Source organism: Haemaphysalis longicornis, unplaced genomic scaffold (assembly GCF_048455015.1).
Source record: "Haemaphysalis longicornis isolate Haplotype H1 unplaced genomic scaffold, Haemaphysalis longicornis Haplotype H1 scaffold_4, whole genome shotgun sequence".
Lineage (NCBI taxonomy): Eukaryota > Metazoa > Arthropoda > Arachnida > Ixodida > Ixodidae > Haemaphysalis > Haemaphysalis longicornis.
Window position 1 is genome coordinate 23370690 of NW_027526361.1, and position 13573 is coordinate 23384262.

A 13573-nucleotide genomic window follows, 5' to 3' on the forward strand; every position below is an offset into this window, starting at 1 on the left:
ATTTTACGTGACTTCACAGGAATTTACAACAGCCATCTTGTTTCAAAACTTCCCGTTCATGCAAACGCACTCCACGCCCTGTGACATTGATTGCACCTTTCTCAAGCCTCAAACTTACTCCGCCCATCCAGTATATCCTCAACAAAACAGTACACCCATCGAACAGCTTCCTGCCATAGACAGATTTCTGAGCTGAGTCCGACAGCGCACCATAGGCCACAGACTCTTACTCATCGAAGATTTCAACGCCCCGCACGTCGCATGGAGGTACTCCCAACAATAAAAGAAAAGGGCAGCCTTACACGACGCATCCCAGCAAAATCACCTACACCTTCTTGTGACTAGAGGGGGCTGGAGTATAGGGAAGGGGAAGTGCTGCAGTAAAAAAGCTTATAGTAATTGGCGTACAGTTCCATTCGGACATCGCCTTCCTTTGGCGTACTCTTCACGAGCAATAAGCTCTGATTAGGGTTTCCCGCACCTCAAGTTGCATGGAAGCACTGTAAAGCTTGTCGCGAATTGTTTCAGTGGTGGTAGCTCATACGTAATCTAAGCAATTATACACTTACTTTCTTCTTCCGTACCCCCCCCCCCCCCCCTGGTCGGCAGTGCTACCTGGTCTGGAAGAAATACAGCGGCTGACAACAACGAGGCTACAAGAGGTGACATAAGGTTACAGAACCTCATGTGTGGGCAATATCACACCAACAACCAACTGCCCCTCGACAGTAAAGGGGCCTTGGACAACATCTCCCGCCAAGCCATCCTCACTGGTCTCGTATCGACGCATCACGGCGAACGAGCTCACAAGTTCCGCTTCTCGCTTACTGGCCGCACGACCAGAGTAAACAGGACCAATTTCAAACCCGACATAAAGTCTCCCGACCACTTCTCGGGAGCCCCCTGGCTCCTCGTAACCTCGCCATAAAGAACGTACCCTCCCCCAGTCTTCAAAAAGGAAGAAGCGGCTATTGTTCCCCTTCACCACGTGTAGGATAGAAAACTAGGCCGCAGCCTAGTTGACATTCCTGCCTTTCATTTACGTTTATTCCTTCCCCAGAATCAAACATTCATCCTATGCAGGTGACTCTACGATCTTGACAACCACAAGCACAGAGGAGCACAAGGCACACCACAGGCTGCCATCGACCCTGTTTAATCGACCCTGTTTGATTAATAGAGGACCCTGCAATGTGTCCCCCCAAAATTCGCTCTTCTCACACCAAGCCAACGCATAAACCGAGAAAAAAAAAGAACGACTCGATCTCCGACCCCGAACTGTGGATAGCAAACAAGCAAGTGCCCAACGCCATGAATCCCCACATCCACGGCCTCCAAATACCCAAGGTCGACTCTGGTCCTTGACCGTACGGTCACTGCAAGGCACCGTCTCTCAACTCCCGCACCTCAGCCAACGCGTCACTCACCACCATTGCGGCCTCCGAGAATGAGACACCCTGCGCATCTTACAAGCCCTGCTCGTCAGCCGAGTGAACTACAGTAATCCGCATCTCGCCCTCACACTCACCGAACGCGAACGCCTCAACGTTATCGTATGCCGAGCCTAGCCTGGAAAAATGCATTAGGACTTTGCGAAATCACATCCACCAGCAACATATAGGGCGCACCTATCAACTGTCACCGCTCGGATCGAAAGCCTCGAACTCCCTCCTCCAAATCGAGCCACATTACACAAGCTCGGCTACACAATCCCGCCACCAGGATAGAAACTCCTCATGTAGAGAGTGAAAGCAGCTAATTCTCGCAGAAGCGCAACTTGGCACTTTCGTTTGTGTCAGGAAGTTACGCTTTTGCGGTCGGCTGGGGCCATCTGCATCATTCCGTTGTATCTCTGTCGTGTCGGGTTGCGCCGCCCATGTCTGCACGATCGCGCATATAAATCCGGGTTGTATATAATGCGACTGTCCCAGTGCTAAAGAATCACGATGGCGCTGGAAATTTTGTATCTGCGCTTTCCCCTCTAAATTCACTCGTTTTCTAAAGCTAAAACGGCGGAAGAAGCAAGAAACAGACTACCTTCTTCCTTTTTTCCTGCACCTAAACTAAACATATGCCATAGGTGGTATTCATTGAAAATTTTAGCTGTCAATGTTCTTGCTTGGCAACACTGGAACCGGCCACGGACATGGCCGTTGCGCCACAGGCATGGCACGGCTTGTTCCACTGCACCCGCACGCCGAGGAAGAAAAAAACACCGGCATGCGCCGTCTGCCCCGATTAAACCCGATTCTTAACGGTGGTGTCAACAGAGATGTTATTAATCGCACTCACATTGGAGTCGAGGAATTACTTTGCGTTCGTTGGGGTAGAGTTTGGAATGTCCAACACAAATAGTGTGCGTTGGCGGTACTTGCCAGCGGTCAAGTACCGCCACCCCGCGGAGCCCGACGTAACCAGTAACGACGCACTCACATAGTTGCCTACATGAGTGCCTCGCCAGTGAATACAAACCAGTCTTGGGCACTAACTAGTTACTTGTAACGCGTTGCCGGTAACTAGTTACGTTTTTTCCGTAACTTGTAACTTTAACTAGTTACTTTTCATTTAGAGGAATAACGCTGTTACTTTTTTGCACAGTAACTGTGATAGAAAATACCGTCAGTTACTTCCATTTCATAAAAAAAAAATATCCAACAGTAACACTCGTTTAAAGCCGACGTAAGGTTCGCACATTCCAGTTTTTTGCACTTTCCCCTTCCCTATATCTCTCCAGCTTTCACTTTTCCACAACACGGCTCCCCTCGCAGTTTAGGAGGGAAGGTCACTCAGAGGACTGTCTTCACTGCAGAATACCGAGGTCGGAGATCCGCCTTTGAGGTGATTTATTAAAACTTTTTCTACGTATTGAGTTGAACGGGAACAACAAAAAAGAAGCTGGCAATTATACCTAGGCCCAGGATGAAGCCGGCCTACCCTTGCAAAGAAAGGCCACCGCAAAGGGACCCACCGAGAACTGGGAGCCCCTAATGGCACCAAGGATGCATCAACCAAAACGTTGATGCAATAAAATGAGGCGTACACAACGATTGTTGGTGTTCGGTTTGAGCGTGCCTTCTTTTAGGTTTCCTTCGTCTGGGGTTCTGCCCCGTGCAATGAGTATAAACTCTATCGTCTGGTTTGTGATGTATAACTTAGTTTGCTACAGTAACGGAAAAGTAACGACGTTACTTTTTTACAGTAACTGTAACTGTAACGGGTTACTTGGAAACTTTGTAACTATAACTGTAACAGTGTTACTTTTTTGGCTTAGGCAACTGTAACTGTAACACTGTTGTGTTTCACTGGCAACGTGCCCATCACTGATACAAACTATACATGAGTGTTTCGCGAGGGCGGGTAGAGTCAAAGCTATTGTCTTTAGGCCCAAAAAACAAACCACGCTTCAAGCATGGAAGGCATGGACTGTATACTCCAGAGGCTAAATAAGACACCCGGCTAGCGTATAGGTATACGTACAATAGACGGCCAGCTCCTGGGTGTCTGACACGGGCCCCCAGCCGGCGTCGTTCTCGCCCTGGCAGGAGTAGTTTCCCGTGGCGTTGCGCATCACGTCGGCCCAGACGACCACGCGCTCCGTGCTCTCGTTGAGGAGCTCGCCGTCCCGGTGCCAGCGCACGCGCCGCAGCTGACCCGGGTTGCCCTCGAGGACGTTGCACGAGAGCGTCACGCGGGTGCCGGGGCCCTCCTCGAGGAAGGGCGGAGACACCACGGCCGCCACCGTCGGAGCGTCTGGGAACGGGAACATAGCGAACGCACGCACGAATTAATGAATGCATGCATGAATGAAGTAACCCGGCGCTAGAAAACTGGCCGCGTATCTGCTCCTTGTGTTGTAAATGTCGACAAAAGACGATAGTCTTTGTCGACATTTGCCAAGTAAATCCCTCCCTTCGCTTTCCCGCTCACGTCTCATGTTGTTCCTCTTCCGTCGCGCTCATTCCTAGGTAAACACACTAAAGGTTTGCTCAACTAAATTTAAATTCACCGCGTTCCACTGGTCCAGGCCGGGTGCCTCGATGCCAGAGCTGCCGTACGGCAGAGACGCGCGTCAACCAAGGCGCCCTACTTCAACGTTTATAGAACCACGTCGCCCTACTCCACGTGCGTTCCAAGAAGAACGTGGAGCATATCTAGTGGAACCTTTCGTAACTGTTTCCGCTTGATTTCTTAAAATGCCGCCAGAAGCTATGGGGGTGCGGGCGACAGCAGGTGACAGAGTGATTTTTTTTTTCTGCGGTGGATGTAGTATTTCATTTCGCAAAAATCAAGCATCGATTAATTTTTTTATAAAGGAACGCTGTCAATACCGCTCATGTATTGTTTTCTCTCTCTTATATTTGCGTAATGTCTTGTTCTTCTTCAACAATGTCGATAAGTATAAACATTAAAACCGGACTTAGACGTTTAAATTTGACTGTGAGTATATACGACTATTGCTGCCGATTTCGTTTCACTTTGGCCGGCAGGCTGAATCGAGTCACGGACAGACGGACAGACCAAAATTTCTGGGTTTAAGTAGCCCAAGAAAGACTATCGTCTCTAAAAAGGCGAAGCGCACTCGTTACCTGTTGCATTGGAGAATGTGTCGTAAGCTAGTGGTTTGGTAGCGGCGTTAACGCGACAAAGACGCAGGAGACTCATGTTAGGGCTGCGTTACGAAAGCAGTATATGGAGTGGGTTTCAATCCCAAGCTGTTAACAAGAGGATGTCATTTTTCAATAAAGAAACGCACGTGTATTATTCAAGCGAAGCTTACATTGTATGTTCGCGCTATTGGTGGTGGTGTACGACGGAACACCATGGGAAAAGGCAACTTCAACCACATGTTCTAATGACGATGACGACTTTGGTGAAGGTGCCGTTAGAGTGTTTCGCGCGTACCCACTCAAAGGGGTTGCCGAGAGATAACGGGTTGACTGTGCCCCTGTTGAGCATAGCCTTGCAGCAAAGCCAACTTTATTCACGTGGACTTCGGCCGCAGCTCTCGCTCGCCATTTATAGGCAGCGCGGGGGCGTACGCAAAATTGTCGCTCTATATCACGCCCCAACGGGAGCCAATCAGCGCCGTCGCTCGCATTACGCCACATCACAGGTGCGGCCGTTCGCTCTAGTCTGGAGGGTTCGCCTTCTAGCGCGGCATGGATAGGCCGCTCTTTGTTCGCGCCGCGGAAGAGCGGATAACCATTGAAGAACGCAAACAGCCCCGATAGTCGCAAGATGATGATATACAATAATTTATACCAAACATTTTCGTTAGGGCAAAGCTCAGCGAAATGAAAGGTTTTCGTTTTTGTGGATCGACTGTTTTGCGTTTTCATTTCGGTCATTGCCTTTTGATTTTGGCAGAAGTGTTTTCGTTTTCGTTTTGCGGTCATCACATTTCCGTTTTTCTCTTTTGAGTTTCCACTGAGGTCAAGCTTCGCGTGCAACTCTGTTTCCGGAGGGAAGGGGTTAAAATTCTTTATTTTTTCTGATTCTAATAAACTCTTTGCTTGCGTTTACTTTTTTATTTCTGTGTTGTTTTTTCTTTCATGTTCGCGTTTTCCCCCTTTAGGATGCTCGGTGTTCCCGAAATGAAATACTGCGTACGGCACTGGGAACAGGTCTTCTCTACCCAGAGCTGAAGAATAGGGATGAAATTGATAAATTTGAGCAGAGCTGAAATTCACTCTAACGTACCCCTCTAAAATGTGTGCATAATAAGTGTTCCAACACCTTCACGTGACTCATGGCGTTGCTTTTGAGCTACCGTCAAGAACAGTCGTGGTGCTTTTAGAGCCTTCCGTGGGAAGGCCAGTCCGGTCTTAAATGGCGGCGACACCGCGCACTTCACATCCCCTCACGATTCAACACATTGACTTAATCGTAAACAGGGACAGGCGAGGCACGTATGCATATAGGCGCCAATGGGCGTTTAGTGTGCAACGGCTGCCGTGAAAGCCAACAAGGACCTGCCACTGGCTCTTTACACTTTCAGCGCGGCAGAAGGCGGGATGGTAGGGTACGTAAAGAGGCAAATACGGGGAGGAAAAAAAAGGAAGCGCAAGAGGAGGATGCCTTTTGGGAGGAATCAATTCGGCTCTGGGAAGCAGCAGCAGCCCCGCCGCTGCTCTCACTGCTTGCGTGAATAGCTGCATGGCGCGTAATGGAACGGCCCGCATGCGCGCTGCACAGGGAAGCGTGAAGCGTGCTGAATAAGCTGCCGGTAGTGATCCGAATATATGCACGTATTGTGTGCGTCCCCTGGGGGAACAGCCGATTCGTTTGTTTCTTCGCTTTCATCCGTCCCTTTTCTTCCTCCCCTTCTTTTTTCGACTGGGATATCTTTGCTTGCTCGTTTCCTTTACGCCTTTTCGCCTCTCTTCGGCCTGTCTACGTTTTTTTATGCATCTTACGGCCCCTTTTGCGTCATGACACACTGTATCGCTGTTCATATGCTTCGTAAGTTTTACGGGCCCCATTTTTCTTATGTCTTATGTTCACACACTCCTCCTTCACTCCTCAACCCCCCCCCCCCCCCCCCCCCCCCAAGGAAAAACGTGATGAATCGGAGCAAAGCTTCCATCAAAGATGCCCTTTTTTTCTTTGTGTCTTCCCCTCTATTTGCCTTCTCTCAACATTTCATGTTTGTCGTTTGAGCTCGCCAGTGACGCCGTTTTGAAGTGAATCATGCTATGGGGAGCGAGACCCTTGATAGCTTTCAAGATGTGAACTCCCACCCACTGTTTGTCGTTTCACTACATTAAACTTTCCCCCTGCATTGAGACGTTTAGAGATGATGGATTTCCCTTTTTGCGGCGTCGCGCAAAACACAGCGCGCGTTCCTTTAGAAATTCATGGCACCCGTTTTTTGTTTTTATGGGTTAATGTGAAGATGCCGTACGTCAGTGCAGTCAGAAAGAAAAAAAAAACGGGCATTAAGGTAGAGCGTGTGCTGTGCTCATATTTGAAAGACGAATTGAATTTCTATGCCAGGGCTATTAATTGCAACAACTGAACGGCCTGATATCAAGCTGACATATTGCCCACTTTTAAACTTTCGCTATCATTCGAAGATACTCCAAATAACTAGTTTGGTGTCAGGTGTTCTGCACAGTCATTTGGAGTATTGCATTGTTAGTGTTGCTGTTATTGATGAATTGTGGTAGCCTTTCTCCCTGTGTCACTCCTAGAAAAGTGTTCACGAAGACGGCGCAGCCCGAAAGCTGTTGGTAAAGGAGATATCATCTGTAAAGCTACTTCTTAGTTACACGCCCATTCATAGATCGTCTGTTTTTTTTTTTTAAGTAATCTGATTCATCCTTTACCTCCACTACTTCGCTTTGTTGACATTGCTGTAGACGGGGCAGTTTTGACAGATGGAGGTGTGTCATACCGGGAAGGACGGATGACGGGGTGAGGAGTTCTAATCCCGTACTAAAGGTATGACGGGGAGCTGCCTCTTTTCCAGTCAGGCTAGGCGTCAGCTGCGGAGCATCCCCCCCTCTGTCTCGCCCTACAGGGAACCAAGCTTGGCATTCTATTCCATCTAGCGCTAGTTCGGTTTCACAGCACGCCCAGTTTTCGTTTTTTCTCGCCATAGAGTGTCGTGCAAGCCTGGCTCTATCAAAATAGTTCCTGTGCGCGTGAAGAGAGATGCGTTTGCAAGTCGCGGCATCTTCATCACTATCGTGACCCGGACCTGTCATTGGCAGTGGAATGCTGATTGGCAGCGGTATTATTGGAGACAGCGGCGGGCCATACCTTCCTTAAAGTTGCTCCTCGCGCGGATGGGCAAACGATAGGAATGAGGAAAAATGGCTCACACCGGCCAAGATAAGACTGCATAGTGCACCGCATTGTCGCTGTCCCTCTCGAGACAAATGAGGTTCAACTTTGGAGCAAATCGTGCTGTGTGAAAGGCTCGGTGGGGGCAATTGACGAAGAGTAATGACACTTAAAAGCTAAAGTGCTCGGCTGGCTTAGCCGAGTTCACGGGGGAAAAGTAACACAGTCCCCCCCCAAAAAAATCACACGCACACACGCAGGCTCACACGCTACCAAGAAGGTGGACGTGACTAGCACTAACTCACATTCGATGACTAACCAAAGAAACCTCATTTAGGTCACAGTGCTAGGTTTCCAAGAAAAGTGCATCGTACTTCTTCCCCTCGAGCGCGGGAGATGGGCTTCTAAAGAATGCGGTCGTAGGGGGGTGAACAGCGGTAGCATTCTGCCGACAGTACCCCCCTTCGCGCGACCGAGCATTCGGTGCAAAAAACGTTGCTGAAGCGCGCGAAAAGCAGGGAGCACCGAGAAGCGACGTAGGCACCATCAGCGTCCACTGCACTGACTGCAACCGCCGAAAAAAAATGGAAACAAGTGAGAACCTCGCATGAATTCGTACGAGTGAGTGGTTTCCTAGCTGCCGAAAACCTTTCTGGCATCCTGCCGGGCACTGTCGTTGTGCCAGAAAAGCATCCGAGAGACGCATCTGTGACCTGTGCTGAACCATTTGACGGTGTGAACCTCATTCTTTTGAGTTGTAAGTAGCGGCATTGAAATTTACAGTACGCGTGTAAAGCGCGCTGTTATGTGGCAAAAAACGATCGTAGAAAATGTCGCGTTTTGTCTGAATATTAAGAACCGTGCGACACCACGGGCAGAAATTTAACACGCGCTATGTAAGAATTTGGATTTGAAGCCTAGATATCGCTACGCGTGTACTTAAGGAACTGTTATTTATGTGCTTTAAATGTTTGTTGAAGTCGTTTTTTTAGGGTGAAAGCACTGTTGAATAATAGATAAAAAGGAGCTCGAATAAAAAATAAAAAGGAGCATCACAACAGCCGGACGCCCAGTCCTCCCGTTCCTTCTGCGACAAGCGACAAACTGATTTTACGCCAGCACAGACAGATACATTAGGCCTCCAGTATATTTAGGGTTGTTCGTTTTAAAGCAAAGCCCGGTTTTACCCGCTTTTTACTCCACTTACACGTTTCAGGAGAATCGGGTTAAGCCCGATTTCTCCCCGAATGGACCCTTTCAAAGTTATCGATCTGCGCAACTGCCGGCTTACGGTCAACCGTTCTCAACCAGTACTTGCTGGAAGCTATCCCCACAAACACAGCTTTCGAACTCATCGAGTATTGGCTTGACTCTGATGGAGGCGAAAAGCGAAAGCGTCCGTGCGTTCGAGATTTCGGCGCATGTTAAAGATCACCAGGTGGCCGAAATTAAACCGGAGCCCTCCACTACGGCGTGCCACATCACCTATGTAGCGCAGGCGCGTTAAACCTCATAATCAATAAATATTGGTATGACTTTGCTGCTCGCCACCCTAGGCTGGGAAATGCTGCACTGAAATTGCTGTGTCTAGCTAGCAGAAGGTGTGATGTGGGGAGAACTTTTTCCCGGCTGAGGTACTTTCAACGATTGGCGGGGTCTCGAACTGTGACAGACATGTTGTGCGTACAGATAATGTATGTAAATAAGGATGTGTAAAAAAATCGATTGCCAGCTTTTTGTGAATAAAATGTTTAATTTCTTAGAGGTTATCAATGCTCCTTACTGTCATCATTACTGAATCATTTACAAACAAACGCCAAACTTGGGAGACTATTTGCTAGAAAACCCCGATGTCTCCCGAATTTCCAGCTTGATACAAATACCACTTTTAAGGCATTAGGAAATCCGTGGCTCCTTCTGACAAAATGAACTGAGTGTATTACATAGTACAGCTGCAAATTCAACCCGAAAAAAAACCAGAATATCAGAATGATTCCAGAAAACAACCCGATTTTCCTCCATTATGAGTTCAAGAAATAGCAATATAAAAACCGAAAACGAACAACCCTAAGTATATTTCAGTATATACATATCTTTCCCGAGAGTTAATGCACAGTACGGGGAAGAGGCGATACGGGTATCCGATGGCCCGATGTTACGCCTGGCGTCGCCCTTTGATGTGTAACATTGTTAACCGATGCCCGCATATCGATTTAAAATGAGTTCATCGGGCTTGGCATATTCTATAGCTCAACGTCAGCGTCGCTGAACCTTATTCCGAAACGTGGGAGGCCAACCCTAACGTCATGCGTTCAGGTCCAACGTGCTCAACCGTAACCCATTTTTATAAGAAGTACTCATAGTGTGCACTGTTTGCGCTTCAAGCTGCTGGTACCGGTTAACGACGTAGGTCTTCAAACAGATGAAGTTATACCTGAGCTCCGGCTGAGTTACTCCTAAGCGAGTGATATCTACTCACAAAGTTCTACATAGCCGCAGTAGGGTTATAGACGCAACAGGAATATATGTCGCTGCAGCGCGCGTTACTTCAGGCATTGCTAGGCGGGATGCTCTGAGTCCAGAATGCGCTCTCTGAAGCCTAGCAAAATGTTACATACGCAGAGAGTAGCCTGTACTAGCAATGGAGTATCGGGTAATGCTTTCTAAGCAGAAATGCATGCTGCTGTCTGTAACTCTATGCCTCGTGGTTGGCGCAGACGAACCAGCTTTCATTTGTTTTTCAGACTGCCTGTGTGAATTTGTCCTCTACACACATGCCGTTCTCTTCGTGCCTCATTTACACTTGATAGGACAACATTCTTTTTCCTATAGTCGATCTTTGTTGAGGCATACTCTCGAAGCTACGCATTCACAGGCTCTAATATGGGGCGGTCCAACATAACTTTTCCTCCTTTTATCTCGATATAGTCGTAGCTAGCACAGAAAGCTGATGCTGCATACTGAGTGGGAGTTGCCGGCAGTCGTCCAGATGTCCATCTCTTTGCGCCAAAGTTAATTTTTCTGGTTATCCCTTACATTTCGGCCAAAGTGACGCCAGCCATTAGCTGCCTTATTGTGTAAGGACACATTGCTTAGCAGATGACAGCAGCTATTTGAAGAACACACCAAAGGCCCACAACATTTTTAGCGCATTTCGCGTTGTACGCAAAAAGGTGATACGCGGCTTAGATGACTTGGGCCACGTGTCCTACGAGTGGGCACGTTTATTCCCCGCGTTAAATAAATGTCTTCTTGGTGTTTTAAACGCGTGTCACGTCCCTCTTAATAGTCTCCATTTCTTGCCGCAAAACAGTGGGCAGAGGAGAGGGACTCACAGAGGATGTCCAGGTGCGCGTAGTTTGTCGAGTTCCCCCAGCCGACGTCGTTCCGCAGTCCGCAGCCGTACCGGCCCCGGTCCCGGCGGGTCAGCTGGCGGATCGTGAGCGTGGGCAGGCCCGGGTTGCTGGGCTCGAGCCTGTCGTCCTGGTCGAAGCGCAGCGGCGCGTCGTCCTTGAACCAGCGCATGTCGAGGATCATGCGCGGGTTGGCCGTGTACGAGCAGTGCAGCACCACGTGGCCCCCCTCCTTCACCACGCCCACGCGGCTCTGCTCGATCTTCACCTCCGGGGGGTCTGCGTCGACAGGAAAGCGGGGTCAGTGGCTCGTTTCAGGTAACTTATAGACTGTTGAACCACAGCGCTAACGATGACACAAAAGACAACAGAAAGAGGCGTCCTTTTGCTATCGTCCTTTGTCTCGTCGTTTGCGCTGTGGTTCAACATGCATCACCAACTCGCCCAAGTTTTCACGTTTAACTTATCGATTGATTGTTGAACAGCATTGGCGAAGTGAGGGAATAAAACTGGAGACGAACATGCTTGGTTTGCGCTCTTTGACTACAGAGTTCGCTCGTTTCATTTACTTTACATGACTGTTGAACACCGTAAGCTAAGCGAGGGAACAAACTGGAGACGAACATACTTCATTTGCGCTCTTTTACTATCAATACAACTTGATTTTCAAAGGACTTAACGAGAGCTTTGTTACGCAGTTGTGACTTTAACGGCATCCGTTACCTCTTCGAACTTGCAGTTAAACTTCCCCCGCGTTCAGCTATCACGGGACCAATGATTCGTGAAAGGGGCCCAAGCGCAGAACAAAAAGTCCGTGCTTTCTGCGCTCGGTGTCGTTTTAGCTCGCTTGCGCGGACGACCATACCCGAATTTCACCTTGCTCGCATGTGCATGCAACTTGAGCGCGCCAACTTAATGCATGTATGGCGTGCCTGCTTGCCTTCCAATGAACTTGCGAGACACCCGTCGCCCTGCTTGGATTGCCGCAAGACGTTACCGGAATTGCGCACACGTGTGCATGCGTGTGTGCGCGCGTGCGTCTGCGTGTGTGTGTCTGTCCGCCCGTTCATCGTGCTTCATCTTCCTTGACCATAATGTATGTATTACGTCATATTTCCCGTTACAAACCCAACAGTCGTCCATTTTGTTTCCTTTTAGGTACATTTCTTCAGTAGTATTATGCTAAAGCGAGTCATTAGGTCTCTTTGAATTACCTACTTTTTAAATCACATACTGACACAATGTTTAAAAACATCGATACAGTATTGCTTGTGCATGTATCTGTGTATTGAAAAATTTCCGGACGATTACAATATTCTTTCACGCAGAATATGAGCGCAGCTATTTATTTGTTTTGGTTTTAAATAGACAGAGGAAAAGACAATTGTATTTTGATTTAGAGAACGCTGTGAGGAGCGTGGCTGGCGCGGACAATGTGTTGTGTGGCCCACTGAAAGATGCAGCTATCTGACTGTGACGCGGCTGCCTCGCTAACTGCGCGCGATATCGCATGAGGAAGCGCGTTGGCAATGCGTAGGGGGCGTTTCACAGCAGTCGCCGCACACAGGCACCGACGAACGCTCAACGACACGTTCATATGGCGACATCTCTTAGCCGCAGACAGAGACCCTGAAGCGCTGTTTCCTCAGCAGCTCGCGTTCTACTCGTAGCCATAGTTAGGGCCTTGATCAAGCGGTCGGCTCCACGATAGCGCGAACACAAAGGAGTGTGCGAGTGACCTTACTCTATTTTTCCTACCCGTTTCCATCGCTCGTTCACAGTTTTATCCTCGGCTATCCTACTCATGCTTCCGTAATTCATTTGGCGCTGCGCTTTACGTTCGCTGTCTTTCAGCCTTCCCTGTGCCAATAGATCTTTCGCTCGGTTACGCCGACGCCAAACGAAACAAAGAGCTCTATTAAAAAAGAATCGCACCGTTAAAGAGGGTTACTGTGCGCAGTGGATAGGTACGGCATGTATTCGCTTTTTTTCTCTATCAATTTAATCTAAAGGCAGCCTGATGTTGAAAGCAATTACGTGTGATGGCTTAAAACCTTGTAGCTGTGATTACATAAAAAAAAACAATCCCAACGAGAACTTCACGAGCAACGCGCGCTATTTTTTCAGAACGGCAGCGTTCGCTTCCCGTATCAAGCATTGCTGCTACGCTAGTTGAAATACTATGAATTCGGGAAGCATCACGAAATTACAAAAACAATGCTTACTCAGTAGCAAAAGCGACACGAATAAACAAAACGCTCAAAAATCTTCCTTTTCCGACAACGTGTTCTCGTCTATTCACCGCGTTTCACCCGGAATACAAAAAAAGCACCAAACGCTCGATCAAGCTGCAAAACAAAGCAGATGCAGTGTTATCGAGACTAATGCGTTTTCGGCACGAAAGAAAACCTAAACGGAAAAGAAACAAAGGA

The 13573-nt window shown here is 48.4% G+C and overlaps 1 protein-coding gene across 5 annotated transcripts in view; it reads right to left on the reverse strand.

Moving 5' to 3' along the window:
- The window catches only part of LOC144178374 (hemicentin-2-like), an 813819-nt gene that overhangs the window by 552542 nt on the left and 247704 nt on the right, over positions 1 to 13573 (reverse strand). For all 5 annotated transcript variants that reach the window (XR_013324005.1, XM_077706161.1, XM_077706158.1 and 2 more), the window contains exons 5-6: positions 11124 to 11420; positions 3478 to 3750 (exon numbers count right to left, since the gene is read on the reverse strand). Coding sequence is in view for 4 of the 5 variants with exons in the window: in XM_077706161.1 (XP_077562287.1) it covers positions 3478 to 3750; positions 11124 to 11420 (570 nt within the window). In the remaining variant the exon portion in view is untranslated. The remainder of the gene's footprint in view (positions 1 to 3477; positions 3751 to 11123; positions 11421 to 13573) is intronic.